The sequence below is a fragment of the Guillardia theta genome (assembly GCF_000315625.1).
Source record: "Guillardia theta CCMP2712 unplaced genomic scaffold GUITHscaffold_184, whole genome shotgun sequence".
Taxonomy (NCBI): Eukaryota; class Cryptophyceae; order Pyrenomonadales; family Geminigeraceae; genus Guillardia; species Guillardia theta.
The window spans coordinates 48414-74321 of NW_005434492.1; the positions used below are offsets into that span (position 1 = coordinate 48414).

General features: G+C 53.3%; 6 protein-coding genes across 6 annotated transcripts; 3 read left to right on the forward strand and 3 right to left on the reverse strand.

Annotated features, from left to right (window-relative positions):
• Positions 1-8889: 8889 nt before the first annotated feature.
• Positions 8890-11307, reverse strand: GUITHDRAFT_166501 (hypothetical protein). Its single transcript, XM_005820253.1, has 7 exons — positions 11219-11307; positions 11017-11172; positions 10758-10970; positions 9504-10706; positions 9341-9457; positions 9207-9287; positions 8890-9086 (listed from the first exon to the last, which is right to left on the reverse strand). The coding sequence occupies exons 1-7, from the start codon at positions 11279-11281 to the stop codon at positions 9000-9002; spliced, it is 1920 nt and encodes a 639-aa protein (XP_005820310.1). The 5' UTR covers positions 11282-11307; the 3' UTR covers positions 8890-8999.
• Positions 11308-12098: 791 nt separating this feature from the next.
• Positions 12099-13315, forward strand: GUITHDRAFT_147999 (hypothetical protein; the record flags this gene model as incomplete). The annotated part of the gene is made up of 12 exons (XM_005820254.1): positions 12099-12117; positions 12162-12222; positions 12278-12344; positions 12388-12425; positions 12487-12556; positions 12601-12643; positions 12700-12734; positions 12780-12821; positions 12892-12913; positions 12973-13072; positions 13126-13174; positions 13253-13315. The coding sequence occupies 12 exons, from the start codon at positions 12099-12101 to the stop codon at positions 13313-13315; spliced, it is 609 nt and encodes a 202-aa protein (XP_005820311.1).
• Positions 13316-13495: 180 nt separating this feature from the next.
• Positions 13496-15398, reverse strand: GUITHDRAFT_166503 (hypothetical protein; the record flags this gene model as incomplete). The annotated part of the gene is made up of 11 exons (XM_005820255.1): positions 15333-15398; positions 14679-14864; positions 14533-14628; positions 14402-14478; positions 14272-14350; positions 14133-14206; positions 14018-14078; positions 13857-13919; positions 13740-13808; positions 13602-13661; positions 13496-13552 (listed from the first exon to the last, which is right to left on the reverse strand). Exons 1-11 carry the CDS (start codon positions 15378-15380, stop codon positions 13496-13498), a joined length of 870 nt encoding a protein of 289 aa, XP_005820312.1. The 5' UTR covers positions 15381-15398.
• Positions 15399-15881: 483 nt separating this feature from the next.
• GUITHDRAFT_166504 (hypothetical protein) lies at positions 15882-18709 on the forward strand. Its single transcript, XM_005820256.1, has 11 exons — positions 15882-15906; positions 16414-16452; positions 16501-16574; positions 16622-16813; positions 16875-17004; positions 17056-17119; positions 17177-17239; positions 17290-17874; positions 17926-18379; positions 18427-18570; positions 18622-18709. Exons 8-11 carry the CDS (start codon positions 17491-17493, stop codon positions 18666-18668), a joined length of 1029 nt encoding a protein of 342 aa, XP_005820313.1. The 5' UTR covers positions 15882-15906; positions 16414-16452; positions 16501-16574; positions 16622-16813; positions 16875-17004; positions 17056-17119; positions 17177-17239; positions 17290-17490; the 3' UTR covers positions 18669-18709.
• Positions 18710-18758: 49 nt separating this feature from the next.
• On the reverse strand, positions 18759-21554 carry GUITHDRAFT_120498 (hypothetical protein; the record flags this gene model as incomplete). Its single annotated transcript, XM_005820257.1, has 3 exons — positions 18759-19438; positions 19796-19870; positions 19919-21554. The coding sequence occupies 3 exons, from the start codon at positions 21552-21554 to the stop codon at positions 18759-18761; spliced, it is 2391 nt and encodes a 796-aa protein (XP_005820314.1).
• Positions 21555-24931: 3377 nt separating this feature from the next.
• GUITHDRAFT_148003 (hypothetical protein) lies at positions 24932-25390 on the forward strand (the record flags this gene model as incomplete). Its single annotated transcript, XM_005820258.1, has 2 exons — positions 24932-25174; positions 25217-25390. The coding sequence occupies 2 exons, from the start codon at positions 24932-24934 to the stop codon at positions 25388-25390; spliced, it is 417 nt and encodes a 138-aa protein (XP_005820315.1).
• Positions 25391-25908: the final 518 nt, after the last annotated feature.

Genomic DNA, 25908 nt, shown 5'->3' on the forward strand with positions numbered 1-25908 from the left:
GGAGGGAGGGAGGAGGATACCGTGATAGTCTCCGGGCCGAATCCTTGGGTCTCGTCGCGATCTAGCTTGACCGTCCCGCTGAAGCACTCCTTGTTGCGGAAGTTGACCTCGCATGGCTCCCTGTTGGCGTCCTGGTGCGGCGCGAGCATGTAGAAGTCTTCGTCCTTGGGCTGCCAGGGCGTCAGGCGGAATCGCTAGAGGAGGAGCAGCAGCTACCTGAGCTCCCCAGGTGAGGACGAAGCGACACTCTCCCGGCTTGAGGAGGGGCGAGAGCGCAAGGTTGATGGAGGACTCGATCGCGATGTCGCAGAACCTGCCAACGACCCGTTTGAGGGGCAGCAGACGCGGCTCCTGCTCAAGGGCCTCACCGTGTGTACGACGCCATCATGCCAGCCTGGAACACGACGCAAGTGTACTGCTTGCCTCCCCCCAGCCGACTCAAGGACACAGTCGCCTTTCCGTTGCTCATCGTCACCTGCTCCTGCGCATCAGCTGAAGCTGCAAGGCAAGACAAGTCCCACCTGCTGCACCAGCGCAGCCCCGTCGAGGATGTAGAGAACAGGTTCTGTCGCCATCGTGTATCCCCGCGCCAAGATCCCGTCCGAGCAAGTGGAGCCCTTCCCAGCCGTCTTCCCGTCCACCGCGTTCATGGCCGTTACCTTGGTCCTCGAGGGAGAGCCCACGACAGGCCCGGGCTGAGCCTCCGCATCACCGATGAAAGCGGCTTCACCGGTTCCCACCCACATGTGCTTGGAAGGGTCCGAGTTGGAGCTGCGGAAGGCGAAGGTGAAGTCGACCCGGTCGCCCTCGATCAGCTTGCTGGGGACGTAGAGGCCCTGAGAGTTGAGGCAGCTGCTCCCGTCGCAGGGGAACCCTGACCGCATGTTGTTCTGGTAGACCCCCAGGTCCTCCCCGTTGACCGTCACTTGGATCGTGTCGCTCCTGTCCCCGTTGACCGCGTGCAGCGTCACGTACATCATCCACTTGCCCGCATGCGGCAGCCGAATGGTCCCAGTCAGGTAGCCTGACATGCTCGAGCCGAGGATGATGTGGCCGCCATCCTCCAGCAGGACTCCTTCCGAGCTTGTCTTGCCCCTGCCACCATCGTCAACATAATCGTAGTCTCCAACAACAACAATAACATATCATCATTATCATCATCATCATCAAGAAGAAGAACAACAACGACATCTTCGTCATCAAGAACAACAAGAACAAGAACATCATCATCATCATCATCATCATCATCATCATCATCAATATCATCAGTCTCGCGCATCGGCAGCTCCTTCTCACTCACCACCAGAAGTTCAGCGGCTCAGGAGGAGGCGTCTGCCCCGGCTGCAGCGGCGGCCTCAACGCAGGGCTGGCAGGAGGAGGAGCAGCGGCAGAAACAACAGGAGGCAAATTTCTCTTGAGCTCTTCGATGTCATCGTGGATCTTCTGCATGCGACGCTGCGCGTTGTCGAGGCCGGCGGTGGCGTTGTGATGGAAGGAGAGATGTAGCTTCTGATCTCCTGAGACCAGCCCCACCAGCCGCTCTACAAGAGCCTGCACCTCCGCCCTCCACTGCGTCACTTGAGTGCGCAAGGACGAGACCCTGTCGTCGCTGGCCTGGAAGGAGGAGGAGTCCTTGCTCCGAACCTCCTCGTACTGCCTCTCCAGGTTCTCCATCTGCTCCTGCAAGTTGTCAAGACGAGTGAGCGACGCGTCCACCGACGAGACGTCTCGCTGCAGAGCGTTGGCGGAGTTGAGGACGCCGTTGGCCCCCTGCTCCTCCTGCTGCTTCGCTACGTTGATGTCTCGGTGAAGATTCTGCAGCTTGATCAGCATGCCGTTCGCCCAGGTCGGGCTGGTGCCGTTGAGCGAGTTGATGGCCTGCACCCTCTTGTTGTACAAGGTTGCCTGCTGGCTCTTGAGGTCATCCAAGATCGCGTCCTCCCGTCTCAGCTCCCCAGCTGCGTCCGTCCTGGACTCGTCAAGACGAGATCGGATCGACTTAACCTTGTCTTTGAGCTGCTCCTCAGCTGCACTGAAGAAGTCCCGGATCTGCTGAGAGAAATTGCGTGTGATCTCGTTGATGTTGACGTCGGTCATCCTGTCGAATGTTGCGAAAGCCGACTGACGCTGCAGCTTGAAGGAATTCTGCAACGACGTCACGTTCCTGACCATGTCCCCCACGTTAGCCCTGATCCCACTCATGTTCGACTGCATCTGCCTCTGCAGCCCATCCACCTGCGTCTCCAGCTTGTTGAAGGAGTCAACGAACTTGCTCCTGTCATTGTTATCTTCGCGCTGAATGTTATTAATCTGCATCGTCACGTCCTGCATCGACTCCCTTTGAGAGTCGCTGTACTGCTGGAGGTCGCCAGCCTTTGCTGTAGTCCCCTGCTTCATTGTTTGGTCCCAGCTCTCCTTTTGCTGGTCGATGCTGCTCTTGAGCTCCTTGACATCCTCCTCCGACGAACTTTCGATCTCACTCTTCATGTTGCGCTGGTCTGCACCGCCTTCCGCGTCGATGCTCGAGAGCTTGCTGCCTGCCGAGTTCTCAAAGTCTGTCTCGTTGGTTTGCAGTTGGTCGAGCTCGTGTTGCAGCAGCCCCTCCAGTCGCTGCTGCTCGTTGAACAGCTCCGTGACCTTTCGCGTACCCTCCGAGTCGTCCAGCGCTTGTCGCGCCTCCAAGCTTGTCATGTTGCTCTTCACTTCGTTCTCCATCGTCGCTGCCTTGACTTTCATCTCGCTCACCTTCTCACTCAGCGACGTCAGCTTCGCTGTCAGGGCTCCTCGGATCCCCGACAAGGCGTCGCCGATCCCCCGGGTCGCCTGCGACTCCAGTGACGTCAGCCCGGTGGTGACGTCACTCTCGATCAAGTTCTCGTCCGCGTTGTGCTCCTGCCGGATCATATCCTCCGCCATCTCCAACGCGTTCCGCGCCGACGCCAGCTTCGAGTTTGCCGCGTCCACCTGGTGCTGGGCGAGGGAGGTCACGTTCAAGCTGGAGGTCTGCAGCAGCGATTGAGCGGCTCTAAAGACGCTAAGGACAGTCTGGAAGTTGGCGGACGACTTGCGTTGGAGCTCAGCCTGCCAGGGTTGTGAGGAGAGGAGGAGATGGACGGATCGAGTGGGGAGAGGAGGAGAAGGACGGGTGGCTGACCTTGGCGGTCTCGAAGGCTGTTCGAGCAGCTGTAAGGCTCGTTGACAGTTTTTCGACGATCTGATCGAGTTCAGCCGAGACCTGCTGATGACTCTGGAGGAGAGAAGCGATCTGCGCGCGGTTCTCTTCGAACTTGTTCGCCTGCAGGGCAAGTGAGAGGGCAGGAGACGACACGACGGGCAGACCTCGTAGAGCTGAAGTCCCTTGAGCGAGTCATTGAACCACCTCCAGCGAGAGTTCAGCAGCTGGCCCAGCTGCGTCTCCCTGCTCGTCAGCTCCTCTTCCTCGGCTTGTACAGCAGCCTTCAACTTCGTTTCTTGTTCCATCATCGCATTCTTGTAATCAGCCTGACCGGCACAACCATCACCCTCTTCAATGATTCGCACAACATTCGCTCACCTGAACTTGTTCATGCTTCTCTTGGAACTCCTTATGGACTTGCTGCTTGTCCGCTTCTCGGCCCACGTCCAGCTCAGCTGAGGTCGAGGTGAGCTTCTGCTCGAGGTTACTGAGGCCATCGTTGAGCGCTGACACCTGAGAAAACTCCAACATCAAACGAGAGGTCATGAAGGGTGTGGATAAGAACCGATTGGTCGATGTCTTGCTTGTTTGACGTCATCGTGCTGAGCAAGGTTTCGATCCTCTCCATCACATTCGCATTTTCAGTCTGTTCGCTCTCTTTGAACGTCTTCAGCTTGTGCATTGCCTTTGACATTGACTCTGCGAACTTCAAGGACTTCTCGTGGAACGAGCTCTGCCATGACTGAACGTCCTCGTTGAACTTATCGCTCCAGATCGACCGGACAAGCTCAATCAGCTGGGAGCTGCTGGTTGCCAGCGAGTTCAGCTTGGCGTCTAGATAGTCTTGAATCTTTCCCTTGGTCTTCGATTGGCTCTCGTGGCCTCCTTCCATCATCTCCGCTATGTCCTGCTTGTAGCTTGCGATCTGCTGCCTCAGCTCCTCAATCTTCCGGTCCACCACCACCTTCTCAGCTGAGAGTGTGCGCTGCATTTCTGCGAGGCTCAGCTGGCGTGTGTTATGCATGTTGAGGATCTTGGACTGGATGGCCGAGGTAGCGGCAGATAAGAGCGAAGTGCTAGCGTTGGAGTTGCGCTCGAGCAACAAGATTCGTTTCTTGAGGGCGAGCAGGTCAGCGGAGATGCTCGACTCAGCTTGGTCTTTGTTTGCAATCATCCTCTCCATAACTCTGATGCAAGCGTCACCGGCTAACTACCACAACAGCCTTCCACTCACCGTGCGTGAAGGGAATTGGAAGAATCCTCACGCGTGGAATTGAGACGAGTGAATGTCTGCCATTGCAACGCTCGTAGCTCCTCATACTGCGATTGCAAGCGATTCTGCATTTCAGCCGCATAAGATTTCAGTTGGTCAAGGTCCTCCTCGGCGTTCTGAAAGTCGTTCGGGTCAGGCTTGATGGAGAAGGAAGGAGAACAAGAAAAAAACTCACGTGTCGATCAGCCTCGTTCTTCTCTACGACGCGGTCCAAGAAGTGAGACAGGTGCAGGTTGTGATCATTCTGAGTCTGCACTTGCGATCGCATTGCGGAGAAGAGGCTGTCGTATGTGTTGGCAATGTTCACACGCTGCGAGCTCAGCAGGTCTTCCATCGTTTGGAACGAGTCTTGTATGGCAGCATGAAGGATGAAATGCACAGAGCCGACTTTCTCCTTCAGTGAAGCTTCTGATTGGTTGCCGCTGGTGGCAATCTGCTCCTTGAGCGTAGAGAGCATTGACGACTGCATGCTCTGTACTCGCTGGGACTCAGAACGAAACTTGCTCTCACTGTCCATCACGGCCTGAAGCAACAAGTTCACTTTCTCGTCAAGCCCTTTGATGGTAGTTTGCTGTTCTGTCTCCAGGTCCTGCAGGTCCTTCGCCGTCTGCTTGTTGTTCAACATCTCGCGGCTAGACAGGAACCCGAGCTGATTCCGCAAGCTTGACTGGGTCGCAGCGCTCTCTGATTGCAAGGCTAGCCTTCCATTCTGCAGACTCTCAATCTTCGTCTGCACGTCTGAGAGCAACTTGGATTTCTCCTCCCTGATCTTCCCCTCAAACTTACTGTCCATGGCGTCGATGTCTCTCAGCTTCTGAACCTCGAAATCATCCGAGTCAGTCTTCATCTGCCTTGCAAACTGATCAGCGAAGTGCGAGAGCTTGCTGGAGGTGGAGGAGATGTTTTCGTCGATGCCACGGTATCCTTGGTCTGCATCGGCAAAGAGAGCCGAAGAGGATTGCTCGAGACCCTCAATGGCGTCTTCTTGTTCCGAATTCACTTTCAGCTCCTGGGAGACAAAATCTCGAAACTTGTTATTGAACGTGACATCGTCTGCAATCAGAGAGTCGTTCACTTCGCGCAGCCTCTGCTCTTGTTGTGAAGCTTCAGATTGGATGCTGTCACGAAGATCAGACACGTAGAAGTCTGCTCGCCTTGTGAGGGACTCGTTCACATTCTGAATCAAGTGAAGGATCATGTTGCTCAATGTGGACACGTCGTTGGCTTCTGCGGCCTGGCGAGCATCCTTCATGGCACTCAGTTTGCTTCGAACGTTGTCAATGGTTGAGTTCAAGCCCTCGTAACTCTGCTGAAGCCACTGAAGAAACATTTGATTCTTGCTTTCAAAACTGCTCCTGTTGGCTTTCATCACAGAGAGAATGAACGCTCGATCATCCTTGGCTTGCTGTTTCATTCTCTTCTCCGTGTCAGCAAGGCTGCTGAAAAGTTGATCAATACGTCCAAAGTCATGATCCAAGTCATGGAAAGTCTTGCTCTTAGTGATTTCAAACTTCTTCCTCAACGACTGAGTGAACGACGCTCTGTACTCATTGTTTTGCATTTGCTCGCTGACCATGTGACTCAGGGCCGAGTTGCCCTGTTCACCCTCCGTGGTTATGTTTCTGTTTGCATTGGACAGAGCTTGTTCAATCTGACTCTTCTTGGCAGCAAACAAGGCGTTGACACTGCGACGTTCCTCATCCAAGGTGTTGAGAAGATCATTGTGAAGATGAGAAGAATCATCAAGAGTTTTCTTCAACACAGCCTCGTGATCCTCGCGAATCTTCTTGTTCAGAGCTTCAGTAGTTGCCAGTGTGTTGTTGTAGTCCTCTGACTCCTTGCGATCTATCTCGGCGAGCGAAGTCTTGACCTTCAGCAACGCAGCATCTAGCTCACTGTCTCCGTTTCTCATCGCTTCTTGAACCCCCTTCGAGTAGGACATGACCGTGTCATACCTTGCGCTGTGCTGGTCGTGAAGTTCTTTCATCTTCTCCTTCAGATGAGCTACTTTCTGAGCCAGCAGCACCAGAGCTTCCTGACTGTCCTCCTCTTGCTTCGCGGACAACTTCGTCACTTCTGCATTGACTAAACCAAGGTTTTGATCCGTGTAGTTCTTGACTGCTCGCGTGACCTCGACAAGTTGACTGGTCAGGTTTCCAAGAGCAAACCGATGACTCTTATGCATCTCCATCTGAAGGGCATGTATGTCCATGATTTCACGAGCTATGGTCTTGCGGAAAAGTTCGAACAACAACCGCTGTTCACGCGACTTCTTGACACTCTGTGTGTGGTGCGAGCTCTCTCTCAGCTCCAGCTGATAAGAGGTGTTAGAGAGCACAACAGACTTCCTGGCATTCACCTCTGCAAGCGCTTTCATGGTTTTCCACAACTCTTCTCGAACTTGGTTGTCGCTCCAGGTGAGATACTCTCCGCTAGCTACTTGCTTCTCGCATTCTGCATTCCAAGTCAGCACGAGCGCCTAGAACCATCGTTGTCGGTGACCTTCAGGATCTGCAAAGAGTCCACAATAAGGATTTCTCTCCGGCGAGGTCTCGGCATTGACTTCGTCTCCATCCGTATCCCCCTCAATCATAACATCCCGTTGTGGAGACTTCCTATCGAAAAGCGCGGCTGCGAGCAAGCAAGCAAGCAAGAGGACACCCAGCAGCACAGGTCGTCTTTTTGCTCTCCCTGCATCATGAGGTCTGAGAAGAGAGCGATCAGAGTAACATCTTCACGCATACCTTGTGCAGCGTCGTTCGCATCGGAAGCAACTGTTCCTATGCTTCCGTAGCCACTGGCTGTCTGATGAGGCATCCTCTACAGCCCTTCAGCGACATAACACGCGTCAGTAAATAGACGAGCACGTTAGAGATGAGAACAACAGGAAAATAATGAGCACAATCATGGCATGCACCTAGTACCCAAACAGAGCACCAGCATTTCAAAGGATGAAACCATCATAAATCATCGTCCATGGTACAAGCAAACAACCAACAAGAGCAAGATCGTGCATCGAATCATGCCGTCCTCCTCCTCTGTCTCCTCTCCCCCTCTCACCTTGTCCCTGAAGCTCCCCGTCCCCCCTGCTCATTCAGATGCCATGGCGACGGAAATAGCCTTTCAGCGGATCACATCCCCTCATCCCCGCACAAATATGTCCCTCATCCCCGCTAAACTCCCATCATCCCCCTCATAACCCTTCCAACCCGAAATAGAGCAGAGCAGCGGGAGCGAAAATGTTTGATCTGCTGGCAGACAAGTGGAAGCAGGTGAGAGGAGGAGGAAGAGGAGGAGGATGATGATCATGACGACGACGATGATCATGATCGATCATGATCATCGGCGTCGTCATGATCATGATCATGATCTTGACGACCATCCTCACACATGCTTCCACGAGGAGGAGGAGGAGGAGGATTATTATGATGAGGATGAGGATGAGGATGATGATGATGATGATGATGATGATGAGGAGGAGGAGGAGTTTAGCGGGGATGAGGGACAGGAGGAGGAGGGTGGGATGAGAGTAGTGAGGACAAGGGAGAGCGATGCAGAGGATGATAGGGAGGTTGGGAGAGAAAAATAGGAGAACAGGCGAGACAGAGGGGATTGGGCGGGAGAGAAGTTGTCAGAGATTTGTAGAGGAGGGAGCAACAATGAGAGGATGATATTGGAGAGTGGTTGAGCTTGGTGCTGGGAAGCAGTGCGATAAGTTGGTTTTGAGGTTGGGGGGGTGATAGGGTTACCCTATAGGGTTGCAAGGAGTGAGTGGATGAGAGGGATGAAAAGCAGAGAAATGAAACATTTCCTTCAAGACTTATGATGAGATTATTGAACTTCGGAAGTAAGGAGCGGATCTACTGTAAGTTAGTAGGGAATAGAAGATAGGTTGATTCGCGACTCCTGTTGAACAACAAGAATTCCAATTTCATCTTTTGTGTGGTTCTGGTTGTTTTTTGAAAATTACCCTTTTTCTGTAATGGCATGTTGTAAATTTTTGCAATCATCTGAATCTATGTTGAATCAAATACGAGTTGAACTTGTTGGTGTGGCAGGAGATTTTCAATAACGACATCTCCTCTCGGCTCAAGTACGCCGCTCTCCATGATTGCGAGACTAAGTATGGTCTGGTCTTCTCAATGCAATACAATCTGACCAGCACATAGGTGGAAGAGCTGTGGAGGCAAGACCAAGAAGCCGCTTCACTCCATTGACAAGTGACGACATTCTGTTACGTTTTTGCTCACCTGTTGGTTGACATGTGCTTTCTTCAGATATGGGATCCCGACCGACGGCTCCTAATCTGCTGACTTGACAGGATGTCGTTAGAGTTTCACTTGCGAAGGATTGCGGTGTTCCACCTTCCAAACCTGTACAAAGGAACAGAGTTGCTGTTACTGTAAATTCAAATTATCTCGTCAAACCAATGAAAGTCAGTGGAAAAATCTTCAGTTTTACTGCTGCAATCTTGCAATGGGCTTCTAAAGCGATTGCATGGAAAAGAATGAAGTGGATAAGTCATGGTACAACAACGTTTCTGAACAGGTTTCATCTTGAGCCCGCGGTACTGGGTGGAGGCCCGCCAGCGAGGTAGAAATTCCACACGCAGACAGCAGCGTCATCTCCTACTGACACCTGCGAACATTGTGAGAAAGATGAAAACATGAAGGGAAAGAGTGAAGGAAGGGAGGAGAGAGGCAGAGAGAGGAAGGGTGTGGAAGAGAGAAAGCAGTCAGCGGAGGCATGAAGAGCTACCAGCTGTTTCTCGTCGGGGGACCATGCTAGCTGTGTTATGATTCCCGAGTGTCCCCGGCAGACAGCAACAATCTCCATAGCCTGCCACATCACGTTACTTGCAGTGCAGACTACGACTGCAAGCGCAAGCTCACCACGATGTCCCATATACGAACACAAAGGTCTTCGCATCCGACGGCAACAAACTGACCGCTGGAGCTGATGGCAACGCAACTGAACTTCATCTTCCTCCCGCAGTCAAGGGCCATCACCTGCCTCTTCCTCACCCTCTCCCTCTCCCTCGCACCAGCCACGTACCGGCAACTGAACGTCACAGTCCCAGCTCAGCACGAAGCCATCAGTCGTGGATGTCAGAAGCTCTTGCTCCGAGTCGACCCGTTGAGCGAGTCCCGTGAAGGCGCCATCGCGATGCATCTTGTAGTTGGACCTGCGCGTTGTCTTGAGATCATACGTTACTACCGCCCGATCGATGGAGCAAGAGTGGACTAGATGTGCATGAACGTTGTCCACCAACAGCCCAGTGATCGGCTTGTTGTGCTCGGTGTACTGCCCGACGAACTCCAGATTTCTTCGATTCCATACCCGCATGGCCCCGTCCTCTCCGGCTGTGAAGTAGAACTCCTTGCCAACCGCTATGCACGTCACTTTCCCCCTGTGGCACTTTGGAATCTGTCCTTGCGGCTCACAATTTGTTGCTGTGAATATGCGCATGGCTCCATCTTCCCAGCCCGTCAGAATCCGATCGTCCGGCGTCCAGCACAGGCACGTGGCAGCACAGGATCCTCTCGTGAACCCCAGCACTGTGTAGTCTGACAAGTCGAAAATCCGTAGGATACCATCTTGAGAGACGGTAGCGAAGTGGTCGCTCCTGGTTCCAAACGCTACACCGTTGATGGCAGAAACGTTGCTCTGCTGCATCAACCGGACGCTCAAGTCGTCGCATCCGATCGAGTACATCTTCGCGGTATCCGTGCCCACGACCAGCTCACCAGAGGCGGCCACCGGGACTATAGACGTCACTCGCCCATGAAGCTGGACTTCCCCAACAACCGACCAGTACTGATCGTTCCCTTGCAGCTTCTTAAGCTTGCCATCACCCGATCCAGCGAAGATGTACTCTCTGCAAGAGCACAGGGAAAGAACTCCATTGGTGGAGATTGGTAACGCCGCTCGGTACACCAGACTGTCGCAATTGAAAACCACCAACTCTCCCACAGAGGTCCCGGCGATGAGCTCTCCATTAGTGGGTGATAGGGAACAGTCATGGTAAGTGCGAGCAAGTCCAGCAGAGGGAAACTTCAACAGTTCTGTCTTGAGTCCGTAATGCATCGTGCGGATGTCATACTCGAGATAGTGCGCGTGAACTTTGACGGTATGAAACGTGTAGAGAGAATACTTGGGCGTCTTCACCCGGCGAGAATTGTCAGCAACTGTAACTACCCCCCAGCACATTGCAGTTGCTGCTTTGGGGCATTTCACATATTGCGCTACACTTCCATTCTGCGGAAAGGATCAGCAACACCCAGCAAGCTCGAGCTCAAGTAGAAACACCTGCATGTCCCAGATGGCAAAGTCATTGCCATTCATGTTCCCCTCCCCGATCGCAGCAAGAAATCGATCGTCGTCAGAAAACTTGAGAGCCGTGACGGTTCCTGTTACCCCTGACAACCGATAGACGGGCTTTCGAGATTCGTACTCCCATACCACAATCTGCTCCCCGTCTCTGTGTATGCTCTGTCGCTGCCCCGAAGCAAGCAACTTTCCCTGCGAGCAGGCATCAAGGCAAGGAGCATGCAGAGGGAGGAGATACGGTAGCTGAGAATGAGACGCTCGTGATGTCGTTGTCGTGACCCCGCAGGAGATCCTGCTTGTGAGGATCCGTCTGATCTGCCAGCACAACCACATGGCCTATTCCATAAAGCATCACATTCGTGTCTTGCGGATTGACGGAGATAGCATGCAGCTCCTGAGACAAGAGGTGAGCGTGGAGGAGCTTCAAACCGATTTCATACCTGTCCAGTGAAGCCTATGATGTGCTCAAGCTCTGCAGCATCAAGCTCCTGACCGTCGTCCATGTCTGGATGATGCAGGGAGAGATTCTGCCGCGACAGTATCAGCACGTGAAAACTGCCTGAGACATTTGGCGACATCCTTCCTTGCCCTCACAAGATCCCACATCAGCCCTTTATCCATTTCTCTTGAAGACACCTGAGATCCCTCACTCCCAACTCTTCTCCTGGTCTCCTGACCTCAACTGTTCAAAATTCGAACACAAACCGAACTGCATTCTGTTTCGAGCATCTGTATCCCCATCCTTCTCCTACTGACTTCTCACCCTCCACATTTTCGTCATGACCCTCGCTCAACGTCTCCTCCTCTCATCTCTCTCATCTCTTCCCTTCCCCGTCACTGCATTGCCCGACCGCCCTGCCTCTCCCGCCATTCTGACGCGCTCGTTCCGTTGGTCATGGGATGAGCGGGGATGTGGTCCAGTTTTGCTTCTATCAGGGCACAAAATGCATGGGGTGTAGGGGCTAGGACGGGAGGAGTGGCAGGATCTGAGCGAGCATGGAAGGGGAAGAAGGCGAGGAAAGATGGAGATAGAGACGAACATGATCAGGAGGACGAGGACGAGGAGGACGAGGAGGACGAGGGAAACCTTGAATGAGCTCCTGAGACTTTCATCAGGGGCGTCTTGACCTACAAGTGTAGAGATCGAATGTGCCAGAGAAGTTTGACGTTCACATTGGCTGTTCTGCTGTTGAATGCTTTAGGCAAAATCGAAGCTTTCGTTCCTTTGCAAGTAACACCTAGTCTTGTGTTGATCTCTTGAATGCAAGTTGAGAAGGTTGTTTCAAGGCTTCATCTCACCCTCGCGTATCTCGCCTCGCCATGTCAGCTGATCCACAAGGTGACCTTACCTCTTCCATCCCCGTGCTCCTCACTCGACAATAGGAAAGCACAAGATTTTGTTTCTACATGGCAAGGGAGAAAACGCAAAGACCTTTCGGGCGAGGTGAATCCTATGAAAGGGCTGCAAAATCTACCTGACCCTAATTCTCCCCGTGAAGACTACGAAGACTCGAAGACGCACTGGTGGAGAAGAAGGGAGATGCAGTATCCTTGGAGTTTGTGACGGTAGGTTGGAACCGGCGGCTTCCATGCCTGACAAATGCCGCAGGCTCCTCATCTGATCGGATCTGACGACAAGTATGCATGGTGTGTGAGACTCAAAGGGCATGTTGGGCATGCACGTAGTGAAGCTGCTGCTGATGGATAGGTGGAACCTTCCACCGAATCAACGATCCTTCACCGCCAGTGAGTACATCGGGATGGACGAGACGTTCAAGGTCTTGTGCTTGTGGACTAGATGTGTGGGTAACCTTGACAGCAGATGATTGAGAAGACCTGGATGGAGAAGGGACCGTTCGATGCAGGTTAGACTGGCTGATAGTCCGGTGGAGCAGAAATATCTGATGTGTCCTTGTTGTAGTTGTTGGACATTCGCAAGGAGCAATCCTGATCACGGTGAAGGCGTGAAGTTGGAGCAGCAGCCCTGATACTTGGCTCAAGGTTCTCCTATCTCGGGCCCTCCTTCGCGACTTTTCCTTCAAGGTGACGCGCTCTTCTTCCTTTCCCTCTCCCCTCCCTCGAGCTCTTGAGTGCTGAACCCTGTCTTGCGCAGCCTGCCAAGGCGATTCTCTTCGGTGTGTCTTCTTGCTTGCAGCCATGGCTGCTAACGACTCGCTTGCTAACCTGCCTGCAGGAGCTGCCTGGCCCAACCCGTTCGACGGTGAGCTGAATCAACTTGCTGCTATGGATTTGGCGACTTCGTCGTACTCTCCTCAGACTCTTCACGTATACGCGTAAGCTCTCCTCGCCTTAGGTTCTCCACCCTCGTGCCAACAAATCTCTACAGGATGAACGACAACATCAACCCGCCCGAGATGGCCAAGAGGATTGAGAAGGTCTGCCAAGCTTGTCGAGCTTCCGACTGATTGGTTGCAGCTCCTCGGACCCAAGGCCTCTCCTGGGAGCACGAGCAGGGTCACGATATCCCCATGGACGACAAGTCCCTCGCCAAGTTCAGCTCGTTCCTCTTCGACTGACATGGATCGATTTCAGCTTCCTAGCCGTGTGCTGTAGTTAAGATACATGAGTTCGACATCTACAAGCGTGCGAGATGATGAAATCTTGAGAATGATTGTTTTCTTACGAGATATCCATCCTCAGGTAGCCTTGTAACAAGTTATCCCTTTACTTGCACGAACCCAACAGACGATCAATGATTACTGTATCAGTTGAAACCCTATACCATATTTACATGCTTGCTTCTTGTGATCAACCTGAACACGAGAGTGAGGTGGCAACCACTTGTATGCAAGCAGAGATCACCTCGACAGACAAGGACATCGAGGACACTTCCGACAACGTTTTTTCAAAGATTGAAGTAACCTGCATGGCGATCACCGTAAGAACATCACGAGATAAGGTCTAGAGAAGAGAAGACACGAGGGTTTGCACTTCTGCTACCTTTCCATCCGTCGTCAAGTTTGTTTTGAAAGATCCCGCCTGCGTGCTATACTCGTAGCCCACAGCGCACTGAAACGACTTTTGAGTTGCAAGACAGCAACTCCCCATGTTACTTACAAGCGACTCGGTGGAGGCTACGTCTACAGACATCTCCGTTCCGAACGTAAGATTATCTCGCACCTACAACAACACTAAGAAAAGCAAGACAATCCAAAAGAATTGGCGGTCAGACGCTTTGAATGCAATACAACACAGACAATCAGCTTTCTTCTCCTTACCCTCTGGACATAAGAAGCTTGGAGCTGTCCTGTTGACGTGAGCTTGGAGACAAAGGCAAGCCTGTAACGTGCTCATGAGACAAAGAGGCTGCTGAACGAGAGAGCTATCCTTTACCTCTCGGTAGAATAACGCAGTCCCGCAGTGATGATGCTGACTGGCGGCTGGTTGAACGGAGGCCGTCCTAGATACTGCGACGACACAGCAGGTGAGACTTCTTGAGGTTGACACAAGAGCAGCAAGCAAGAGACATCACCATGAAATCAAGGCCCAACGACAAGGAGCGTGTGATGCTCTGGAGATAAGAAAATCCAAACTGAGCCATGGAACCAATCCTAGAGGTGCATGGTAAAAGAGCAGAACACGACAGAAAACATGCTCCTCACTTGCATTGCGCAAACCAATCAGAGCCCTTGTAGTCCGCGGTGATCAAAGCATGGGAATTGTGAGGAGTCGGAACGAGCTGTAAATGTTCGATCAGCTTTGCGGTCAAAAATCGGGAGGAAGCAAACTAGACCTGAGCTTGCATGTTAAGGGAAAAGTTTGGAGTCAAAGTTCCAATGTATCGTGCAAAAACTTCACCATTCGTAGCTGTCTTACTCAGTAGCAAGTGCTGAGATAACAACCACGTGAGTCATGCTGTTCAACACCTGATTGGCTCACCTTTCCCTCAGCGAAATTCGCCCCAAAGTGATATGTGCCATATTGTTCCGCTGAAGGTTGTAGATGCATCGCATGGTCAATCATAAACGAGTTGCTCAGTCCGCGTTGAAAATTAATCATGATCCCCTCATAGGTGTCAAGATGAAATATCTTATTCGATTCTTGACTAATATCCTCGAATTTCCCCTGAAAGATATCAAGTGAAAAAATTCGAAGATCATGGTACGTGCTGTGCAATCAAATGATTTGCTGAGAGCATGTTGTGCAATCAATTGATTTGCTGAGAGCATGATCAAGAATCAAGTGGAAAGCAGGGATAAATGAGCGCAAACGAGGACTTGTGGCGAGGTATTACGCCGACTTGGTTTTACATCGAATGGACCCAATGACAGAGAAAGTCTAGAGGGAGCATACAGGTAAACAGCAGATCGATCCGAAAGTATTGATATGAGAGAGGGACAAACCACTATCTTGTGACTAGTTCTCAGATATCAAGAAGCTAGACAGAGGGGGGAGGGAGTGGTGAAATCAACGAGGAGGAAGTAAGGTGATGGGTTGTGAAAATAGATAAGAAATGACGCAAGAGAGCAAGAGAGACCATGAAAGAAGATGAGATGATGAGATCACTCAGCATCGAGTATAGGAATGCATTACGGGGTTCGGTAAGTCGGTCTTCATACGCCAGAAGCTTCTTCTCTCCATCGCCGAGCGTGATTTACTACCCCCACCCGTCTCTTTCCAGTCATTTTATTAGATCTTGCACGGGTCATGTTCAGCACCACCCTACCTTCGATTTCTCAAGTGCACCTGGACAGTTGTTCATGGGGTGTACTACCTGATACCCCTACCCTCTTCTAGACCCGTCAAGGATATAAAATAAAGGGGTCCAAGTCTACACCCCCCCTCCTCCAGGCTGACCCCTTCTAGACACTACCCCCAATTTGAAGGTAAGACCACCCACGTTGTCGGACCCCAACGATGGTAGGATAGGTAACTCCCTGCAGACTTGTAACCAGCCCGCCTCAGTATTCAGATAAGGATAATATTTTAGGCAGAAACATTTCAATATGAAGAAACACCTGATGAATAGTTGGTGCCACAACTAAATGCCAGGTCCGACGGTTTCATGGATAACGGTCAATTAGATCGTTTCAGAAGTAACCGTCTACTCGACCAGGCGGCGCGGCTCTTCGCAGCAATGCGCTTGCTGCAAGCATGCGCGGCGATGGTAAGATGCGACAACGAAAGAGCATGCTCCTCAGTTGCTTGATCCTGTCTTCTTCTTGATGACCTCTGCTCCTATGTTGCTTGCTCCTGTCATCTTGTTCTCCTCTCCTCCTCTCTGCTCCCCTCTGTTCCCCTCGCTTCCGCTCTCCACTATTGCCATGATTCTCTCAAATGTGCCACCTTGATGTAGTATCGAGATCCTTGCCTCTACATTTTGTTATATTCATCAACTCGTTGATGTGATGGTAATCATGCTACCATCTCTTGAAACGTTTGAACAAATGTCTGGTTGTGCTGCTCATCAGTTTCTAGTGCAGCTGCCTCTTGTAGCATGTTTGATGTGATTGGTGAATGAGCCATTCTTGTGGAGAGGGACGTTGATGATGTGTTCAATACCTCACATTTCTTGCTGCACACGTTAATACTCTGATGCTGTCATGAAATTGTGGGAATGGAATCATTGATCCCAGGCTGTAGTGGATGATTTGACTGACAATGAATTTCCTAGTTCGTGGTGGGAACCGTCACATTAATGACGTATCATAGCGTAAGTTCAGACTGCTTCGTGTTGGTCACACCTGACTATTTGCTTCAGGTTACCCGACCAGCCGCCTTGGAAAGCGACCCTCAGATCTCCTTGGATGACTTGATCAGACAGGCTCCTCCATGGTAACTTCTGCTGTTCCAAGAATCCACTTGGATTGAGCATGATGCAGGGCTCCTGCAACTGCGCCAAAGCTTTCTTCTGGCTTCAATGCTTGGATGGATACCCTTCCCTTCGGCGACAACTACCACAAGAAGCTTGCAGAGAGAAAGGCAAAGCAGGAGTGGATTGAGTCAGAAAGATTGAACAATCCGCACTTCCTCCTCCGCCGTGTCGAAGCAAACAATGAGTATCTCCAGAGCAGGTGAGCATGATATTGTACAGTCATGCATTCAGATCACTCAAACCTACTTCCCCTTCTTCAGGTTGGAGTTTCTCGACAAGTTGATTGAAGAAAGGAAGTCTCTGCCCGATTCCATAGCAGTCAACATTGACCACCCCGGTCCTCCTGGAGACATGGGAGCAAAGGGTCCTGTCGGTGATCAGGGTCCAATGGTAGAGCAGCTTCCAAACTCCGGGCAACAGTTTGACAGGGATGTGATGCAGGGCAAGGAAGGACCCCAAGGTGCCAAAGGAACGCCTGGCATGCCAGGATTGCCTGGTCCCCAAGGTAAATCTCCTCTGCTGCTTGCATGCTGGCTGAGACATCGCTGACTTGCGTGTCCAGGACCACCTGGCGTACAGGGAGAGCAGGGCCCGATCGGAGACGAAGGGATTCAAGGACCAACTGGTGATGCTGAGGATTTGTTTTAGCCTCGTTGCTGATATATGTTCTCCCAGGACCCTCTGGACCACAGGGTCCTGCCGGACTGCGCGGACCCACTGGCTCCCCTGGGGACTCAGGAGAACCTGTACGAAGAGCTTCTTGCGCTCCCGAAACTTTTCGTAACTGACGTCTGGCTGTTCCAGGGTCCTCGTGGACTTCCATGGCCGACCGATGGACCTCAGGGCGCCCAGGGCCCGGCTGGAGATCCGGGTATCATGGGCGAGCAAGGTCCAAGAGGACCCGAAGGGCCGGCTGGAGGTCCGTCTACTGCTCCTCTGAGCATCAGCGAGATCGATGCTATTTCCGGTGCCACCTACAAGACCGGCTACCTTGCCGCGGGTCAACTGCTTTACTCTGACAACGATGAAATCAAATTCGAGAGCGTACCTGCCGAGATCAGTGGGCAACCTTACATCCTCACTGCAAACGAGGACAAGGGTCTGTCTGGTACTACGGAACTTGTCTTCCATGTCAACCGTCCTTGTTTTGTTTACGTCCTACGAGACATTCGTGGAACCGCAGCTGGTGGCGGGCAGCCGCCGTCTTGGCTTGCGAACGGTTTCGTGAAGTTGGACTCTGTGGTCGAAGTCTCGGATTCGGTGAGTAGAAATGGATGTGATTGTCTATCGGGTCTCATTTTGTCTCATCAGGATATGGGTAGCATGGCAATCTACAAGAGTGGCATGGCGATGAGCGGGAGAATATCTCTCGGAGGAAACGGGGCTCCTCCTTCAGTGGGCTATGAGAACAACTACGTGGTTGTCGTCGCTCCCTCCGAAGAGCACGCCACCTCGGGTGTGGGTGTCATCGGCCTGAAGATTCCTGCCGACACTGAAGGCAACGAGGCGTATGAGGGCTCGATGGGTTTCAGCTTCACTGTCAACTCACCCATCTACGTGATGGACCTCGGAGTTTTCAACCCTCTCGGGAGCGCGCCGCTGCCCGGCACTCTCTCCTGCCGCCTCTACAACATGCAGACAGGTGAGCTCATCGCGCAGCAGGCTTTCACGGAGGAGAACCGCGGGGACATGAAAGGTGGAGCCTTGTACAAGGCTCTGAGGAGCCCGGTGCAGTTGCCAGCAGGTTTCCAGGCAGTCATTGCTGGTAAGACTCTCCTTTCTCTTGTGTTCCTCCGCTGAGCTCGCGGGCAGCTGATGGCTACGGCTCGGAGATGAAGAACGGTAACTCCGAGGGCGCTGCGCCCTCATGGAGCTTCGACAACGACGGAGGAAAGATCACGTTCGGCTCGGACGCGCTCTACGGAGAGAAGGGAGAAATGCCGTCGGAAGTAGCAGGTGAGGAGAGGGAGAGGAGGAGAGGAGACGCTCTTTGACCCCCTTTCGCAGGCTCGCCTGGAAACCGATTCGCTGCCGCAACCTTCCGTTACACCTAGTTTTGTAATTTCGTAGAGTTTGAATAGTCGCTGATAAGGGGAAGCAAAGGACGGACGCGGGTGTGGTGAGGCAGACTCGCTCAGAAGGGTTCAGAGCAGGGAGGCGCTTCTCTTGATGCTCCACGAGGAGTAGGACACGAGGTCCATGATCGCCATCAGGTCCCCGCATGCTTCCAACTCCAGCGCCCTGCTCGCGACCGACTTGTTCATGCTCCCTGCCTCCTGCCCGGGACTCATAATCGTCGCATCCACTGTCTCAGCATCTTGCACGCCCTGGCTCGCCTCCTCCTCAGCCTTGGCTGGCATCGTGTCTGCGGACGAGGCGGAAGCGGCTGACTTGGGAGGGGAGGAGAAGAAAGCCTTGAGCCCTTCCAGCGCCGAGATGTTCTTGTCCGAGCCAGGAGACGTTCCACCTCTCCCTAGCGCCGCACGCATGACGTGTAGTTCGAGGACGCTGCTGTCGCCTCTCGAGAGCTTCAGCTTGACTTGAGTTCCCTTCCTCCCCTTGATCAAGTTGAGCACGTCGGCAGTCCGCAGCCCCTCCACGACCGTCCCATCCACCGCCAGCAGCTGATCTCCGCTCTTGATCCCACTCTCACACGCCGGACCCTCGGGGGCTACGCTATTCACAAAGATCTTCCCCGTCGTCGCGTCGCGTCCTATCAACATCCCCACACCTGCGAGCGCTCCTGCCTCAACGAGACTCTGGGTCTGGTCCGAGGCGGCAGGAGCAGCAGGAGTCTCGCTCGCCTCGCCCTCTGCTCGGTGACCTGGAGGGTCAGCCGTCAGCCCTCCTGGCCCTAACAGTCTCCTCCCCCCCCAGCCCTCACAGCGAGTGTTCTGACCTCTGCTCGTACTCGTCGCTTCCTGCCTGCTCGGCTCGTGGATGCTCTCCCTCAACACCCAGGACGCGAACTCGTTGCTCGGCGGCGCACTCTTGTCCCTCGCGCCGAAGTGAGGTCGCCGAGGAGTCAGCACGTCAGGTCGGGGCTCTGCTGGGCGGTCATCTAGGTACAAGGAGACAAGCGAAGGCACCTGACGTCTCTTGTCCTGCCCCACTGCTGCCAGGCGTCGTCCCGAGGTCTCAATCTTCGGTCAGTCGCACGTGAGTGGAGGAACAAGCTCACCTGCTGAGCTGCTGCTCATGTCGTCCAGTGTTGCCCTCCCGCTCCTGGCTTGAGCTTCTTTGGTGGCTCCCAGGCCTTGCAAGAGGGTCAGCCACGAACAAGGGCAACGAGCGCGTCGCTTACCTTGCAAGTGAGGAGATGAATCAACAACTTCTGCTGCAGAAAACGACTGATCAATGAAAGCAGAGTGCTCGTTAGAGGAAACTCTTCGTTGAGAAAAACTGCTCGAGTTTGTCATGTTGGATGCCACTTCCTCAGCTTTCATGTCATCGCGATTGACCCTGAAGGGATCGGGCAACTCTCTGAAGCTGCTGATCGAATGAACGATAGGGTCGATTGTTGTCACATTTGGAAACGTGTTTGCCTCTGCAGGAGCATAGCTGCTGTAGTTTGACTCTGCAGGAGCATAGCTGCTGTAACTGTGATGAAACCTCTTTAAGAACTCCAAGTTCTCATTCTTCGCAAGTCCTGACGACTTGGTGCCAGCGACAACATTGGCCGGTGACAAGTCTGAAGGCAAGTCACGCATCTCACTCCTCGCCCCCGAGCTCTGACTGTCACACATCTCTCCGATCTCCTTCACAGCGTCTTCTTCACTCTTGTCAGATTGGTACAAGTTCTCGTCCTCACCAGACATCGGTTCCCTGACTTGTACATCCTCAGCATCGTCCATCACAGTAGCTTCCGCCTCGTTGTCTACCATCCCCACATGGCTCTCCCTGTCCTCCCTCGAGGAGGAGCCTCCTTCCTGGGGCTCAGCCGTCGTGTATCCATGCTCCGACAGGTTGCCGTCCTCGTCGAAGGAGAGCGTGTGAACGGCCTCAACCACACTGACGGGGCCACCAGCACCCATGGGAGGAAGAGGCCCGATGACCCGCTCGACCTCCGCGATGGTCTTTTTGATGTGATTGATGGCTTGATAGTGCTTGTCATGGAAGCTCATCGGCCTCTGCTCCTTCCCTCTGCTCGAATCAGGCGAACGTGTTTGCTCTTCCTGCTTCTCCTCCTGTGTCTCCTCGTGATACCACTGCTCTTCATGCCTCTCAAGTCCAGCTGGCGAAGGCTGGCCATGCTCGTGCTTCATTCTCATTTCCTGCTGCTTCATCCACAAGCGCTTGATGTCCTCCTTCTCCCGTGAGTCGTCGTTGTTCTGCTCCTCCTGCGAGAGTGATTCATCCGCGAGCGGGTCTCTTTCCGACTTCTCCTCGTAGCTGATCTTGAAGGAGATGATGTTGCTGACGATGTGGCTCTCGTCGTGATGAGGATAATGAGGATGATGATGGGGAGGAAGATGAGGAGGATGAGGAGGATGAGGATTCATCGACCTCTGCTTGTGCATTGAGTCACTGGCAGAGATGGGAGGGGGTGGAGGCTCTCGGTCTTCCGGGGTTCGCTTCAGCGCCGCGTTGACTGTTGGCATGGAGCTGTCCGACCTTCGACGAGGCGTCTGGGCCTGGTTGTTGCTTGCTGCATACCTAGGAGTGAAGAAACCAGCACTAGGTGGAGGAATGAATCTCGGAGAGAGCGTATAGCTCTGAGGAACAGCATCGTAGATTCCGCGATTGCCGACGAAAGAGGGTTGAGAAGTTTGGTGGGCAAAGACAGCAGGGTTGGAAAATAGGAAGTAGGAAGGAGAGGGAGCGGAGATCGGAGGAGGGATAGCAGGAGGATGCTGTTGGATGCTGCTGGACATGGAGACGGAGGAGGAGGAGGAGGAGGAGAGAGATGGCGCCGGGCGGGAGGAGGCATGCGACTGCATGCTCCTAAGGGTTTTGAGTACAGGCGAAACCTGAACTGCTCGGGGAGGTGGATGAAGACTGAGGGGTACAGATTATGGTCGGAGTGGTGGGTCCTGACAGTCATTAGGAGGGGTGTGTCGTAGATGAAAGGCTAGGGGGTAGGGTGCTAGCCTCGGAGGACCATGTGGGGATGTGGTCACCAGGCTGAGAGGTCCGGACGGTCATCGTGACAGGGATATCTGTCCTCCGACCGTGTGGGGGAGGTAGGGGTACTTCGCGCTATTATGTAGGGGTAGAGTACCCACACTGGTATATTTTTCACCGTCACAGGACTACCCTCCCTAGCATGAGGTCTAGTTCACGGTAGACCAGGGGGTGGTCACTAGGTAGGGGTGGTCCTCGGAACCCTGACTGCCGGGATATTGTTTTGCCCAGGGGAAAGGACCGGGTGGTCTGGTACGATATAAGTTACTCAAAGTTTTGAGTCAGTGACTGCCAGTGACTCGGAGTCCCCGGGACGCCGCGCCGGTGCCCGGGCCCGCTGAGATTCGCGGCGGGGCCCGGGGTGAATTACTTCTGTCAAGGTTGCCATCGGATCGGCCCGACCGTGACACTGACATGTCACAGTGTCCGGTCAAGCCTGTCCGGTCTTGCCGCGGTGCGGCTCCCCGGCGGGGCAGTGCACTGCGGCACTGCCGGTCACTGCCGTGACTCAAAACTTGCGCGGCAAGTTGAGCTTACTAGCGGCTACCTCACTGACTGGCAAGTCGGATGAGACCGTGACTTTCGCTGCACAGTGACTTGATGCCGCAGTGCTCCTTCAGCAAGTCATGACATCAACATCGCCACCTTACGCGAAGCGCCATCGCCATCGCCATCGCCATCACGCCATCACCATCACCACCACCACCATCATAATCATCACTGAGTCACCATCATCACCATCATCACTGAGTCACCATCATCATCATCATCATCATCATCATCATCATCATCATCATCATCATCATCATCATCCTCATCATCATCATCATCATCATCATCATCTAAAGGCCGGCTGCAACCGCATCATCGAGTCAACAAAGTCCGAGCCATCTATAATGATTTCATCATCAGTGATGAATATGAACGTTGGGCCAAGTCACCGTCTGAAACGTGACGGGGAAACACAAGTTTCTTTTTTGTGGTGAATATGTCCATGGCAGGCAGAACGATAAGAAGCATAAAAATTTTGTGAATGAACCATCATCCGAACCATCATCCGTCAAGTTGTCCGTTTGACAGATAAGATGGTTATAAGAAACATTAACTTTGACTGACGATCCTTCAGAGAGCACATCAATCTGTTGGCAAGATATCACCTAAAGCAGCTTTTTGAAGTTTATTCCCAACGTTCCCAAGGTCTAGAACACTTGAAGATTTCTTATCATGTACAATGGGACATGTTGTGCGCTGTATGCTGGAATCAATCCCTTCTGGCTTCCACCCTTCACCTCTGATCTTGGCAGAAGTGATGAGACATGCTGGCTGTGTACTCCATGATCAGCATGATATCGGTTCGGGCGGGAGTGGCAAGACGAAAGCGGCTTACACTTGGCCCAAGATTCGTACTCGTCTATCGTGATAACTTCACTGTCTGAGAAATCCGGGCACGACTTGATTTCATTGTGGTGGTGGTGGTGATGGTGGAGGTGGTGATGATGATGTTCACCCGCCTGGATACTTTCATGATGTGAAGCTCCATGCAGGAGACAAGCGCGAACAACAATCGACGGGGGAATTGAAGTTTGGTATCCATGTCTGTCAAGATGCGAATCTTGATGGTCGTCCTGATGATGGTGGTGATGGTGATGGTGATGGTGATGGTGACCATCGGAGCCATACATTGTCTTGTTGTCTTGCGATCTTTTCGAGCAAGTTGTGCTTTCAGAATCCGTGGAATGTTTTCTGTCAAGGTCGCCTTTGTCTTTGAACAAGTCTTCCATTGCCTTTGGATGACGCGCTTTCAAGAGCCCAGTTTCTTTCTTGATCAAGACTTGTTGAGGAAGGAGCGAGATAGAGGACGGAGTTGTATCAGCGCTCTGCGACTTGCTTGCATTCAACATGTCGTTTGTGTTGGAGGATGTTGAGCTGGACGAATCCGCTGGGATCGAGTGTGTTCTTGCGCATCGGGCGTTGTGCATGGTTGAACCTGTTAGCATGGATGAGGTTGATGGAGAGGAGACGTGCTTGTGTCTGAGTCGAGAGGACTCGGGGGAATCTTTGAAAAGGTGAAGCGACTGCACGAGACAGGTGAAGGATGTAGGCGGATCGGAGGGGTGGAATGGCGGAACAGAAGCCGGTGCTTTAGAGGGCTAATTGCGGGGTAGGGGTAATGTCATCCAAACGAGCTCACATCGTTTCACAGACTCTGATCCTACAGGCGCGCAGGTGGCGACTTCGCCACTTTGACTTAAGACGACAATCGAGCAATCCAGCAGCCTCGCCCCACCCCATGAATGTCATTGCACCTATTCCTTGTGCGAACCCATGCCTTTTCATGGGCCTTGTTACGTTCGGCTTCTTGACACCTGAAGAAGCCACCCCTATTCCCCCCTTATACTACCCCTACCCCCTCCCCGCCCTGAGGGGGTATCGGCCGGCCAGGAGTCACTGAAGCAGGTCCGAATTGAATGATACTCTGTGTGATTCAATTCTGATAAGTAAATTGTGGCAAAGATATGAAATGAGCCTCGGAAAACTTTACTCCTTTACTCGAAGTCAACTTACTAAGTTAGTAGTTTAAAAAAAACGGCAAATGTTTGCTCAAAGTTATGACCGTCCGCACGCGCCACACGGCGAGAAGAGCCGGGGGCTTGAAAGATCGGACACTACTGTCAGCGGCCGCTTCACCGGGCTGCCAGTGGTGGTGGCTGGCGGATCGCTCGAGGAAACTGCAGCCGCGGCTGCCATGGCCTCTCGGCCTCGCAAGACGGTCATCAGGCTCTGAGGCTCAGGCCCTGTGATCCGACTTGCAAACCGGCGCATGAGAGTCGGATCTTTCGTCATTTCAACTTGGCAAGTTGCCGGGCTAGGCCTCGGCCTGTCCTTCTGCGGCTGCCATCATCGCGGGTCACACTGCATTCCGCCCGGATGCCCGAGGCTGGAGCCGCCTCAGTGCCGCGGAGACTCGTCCCCCCCCCCCCCCCCCACCCCCACCCCCGGGGCCGGGCGGCCCGGCGGCCCGCCGGGCGGCGGCCCGCCACTTCCGAGCCGGGCGGCTCGGAAGCTGCTCATCCCCCTCATTCCTGGCAGCCGATATGGCAGCTGAAGGGCAGCAGCGGCAGCAGCGCTGGCAGGCGAGCAGGCGGCTGACGTGAAGGGACAATGCCGCTGAATCAAGTGACCGAAGATAGGCATGGAGGACAGTGACATGCCGCTGGAGAGGGGCGCAGGAGGAGAGGGAGCAGGAGCAGGAGCAGGAGCAGGAGCAGGAGCAGGAGCAGGAGCAGGAGCAGGAGCAGGAGCAGGAGCAGGAGCAGGAGCAGGAGCAGGAGCAGGAGCAGGCGTGGGTCTTACGGAATCAGCTGGGGAAGGGAAAGCAACACTCCAAGAAAGTATCTCAGACCATGGCCATACTCAAGAACCCTACAAGATCCAGGTAAGATGAGAAGAACGAGAGAAGCAGTTGATAAGGATACAGGTGTCTAAAGTGAAGAATTCAAACGTGTTCTACCTTGCCCTGTGCAAGCGGGTCTTCCTAGTGAAGGACGTCCTAGAGCTCAGTGGCAGCGGCAGTGAGATGTCAACAGCGATCACCATCTCTGAGATCTTGAAGAACAGTGGAGTTGCTGAAAGAACCAGTGAGTTGATGTGAAGTGAAGCGACACGATGTGACAATGATGGGAGGGGAGGGGAGACATTGGTGGCGGGGAAGGAATGAGGTGGAGAGAGGGGAAGGGAAGGGAGGGGAGGGGAAGGGAAGGGAGGGGGAGGGGGGAGAGGAAGGTGATGAAAGGTGGGTTCGCGAAGGCTTGTAAAGTGTGAAACGAAAGTGTGTGGGAGGTGTAGAATTAACTTATTGTGACTGCAGAGATCATGACTTGTTCGAGCGATGGTGTTGATGATGACGAGGAGGAGGAGGAGAAGGAGAGAGCGCGAGGAGGGAGAACAAAGATGCAGCCAAAGGTGAAGATCTGGATGAAAAGACGTGCAATGCCGGATGCGACGTGAGGAGAGGAAGAGGAAAGGGGAGGAGAGGAGAGGAGAGGAGAGGGAGAGGAGAGGAGGGGAGAGGAGAGGAGAGGAGAGGGAGGAGGAGGAGGAGGGAGAGGAGAGGAGAGGAGAGGAGAGGAGAGGAGAGGAGAGGAGAGGAGAGGAGGAGGAGAGGAGAGG

Bases quoted from the DNA above. Each gene is read 5' to 3' on its own strand.
- GUITHDRAFT_166501 (XM_005820253.1), bottom strand. From the start codon at position 11,281: ATGGACGACGGTCAGGAGCTTGATGCTGCAGAGCTTGAGCACATCATA. The intron at 10,971-11,016 runs GTATCTCCTCCC...GCCTGCTCGCAG, and splicing joins GCGTCTCATTCTCAGCTACC to GGAAAGTTGCTTGCTTCGGG. The intron at 10,707-10,757 runs GTGTTTCTACTT...TCCTTTCCGCAG, and splicing joins TTGCCATCTGGGACATGCAG to AATGGAAGTGTAGCGCAATA.
- GUITHDRAFT_166504 (XM_005820256.1), top strand. From the start codon at position 17,491: ATGGGCGAGCAAGGTCCAAGAGGACCCGAAGGGCCGGCTGGAGGTCCG. The intron at 18,380-18,426 runs GTAAGACTCTCC...GCTCGCGGGCAG, and splicing joins TTTCCAGGCAGTCATTGCTG to CTGATGGCTACGGCTCGGAG. The intron at 18,571-18,621 runs GTGAGGAGAGGG...CCCCTTTCGCAG, and splicing joins AATGCCGTCGGAAGTAGCAG to GCTCGCCTGGAAACCGATTC.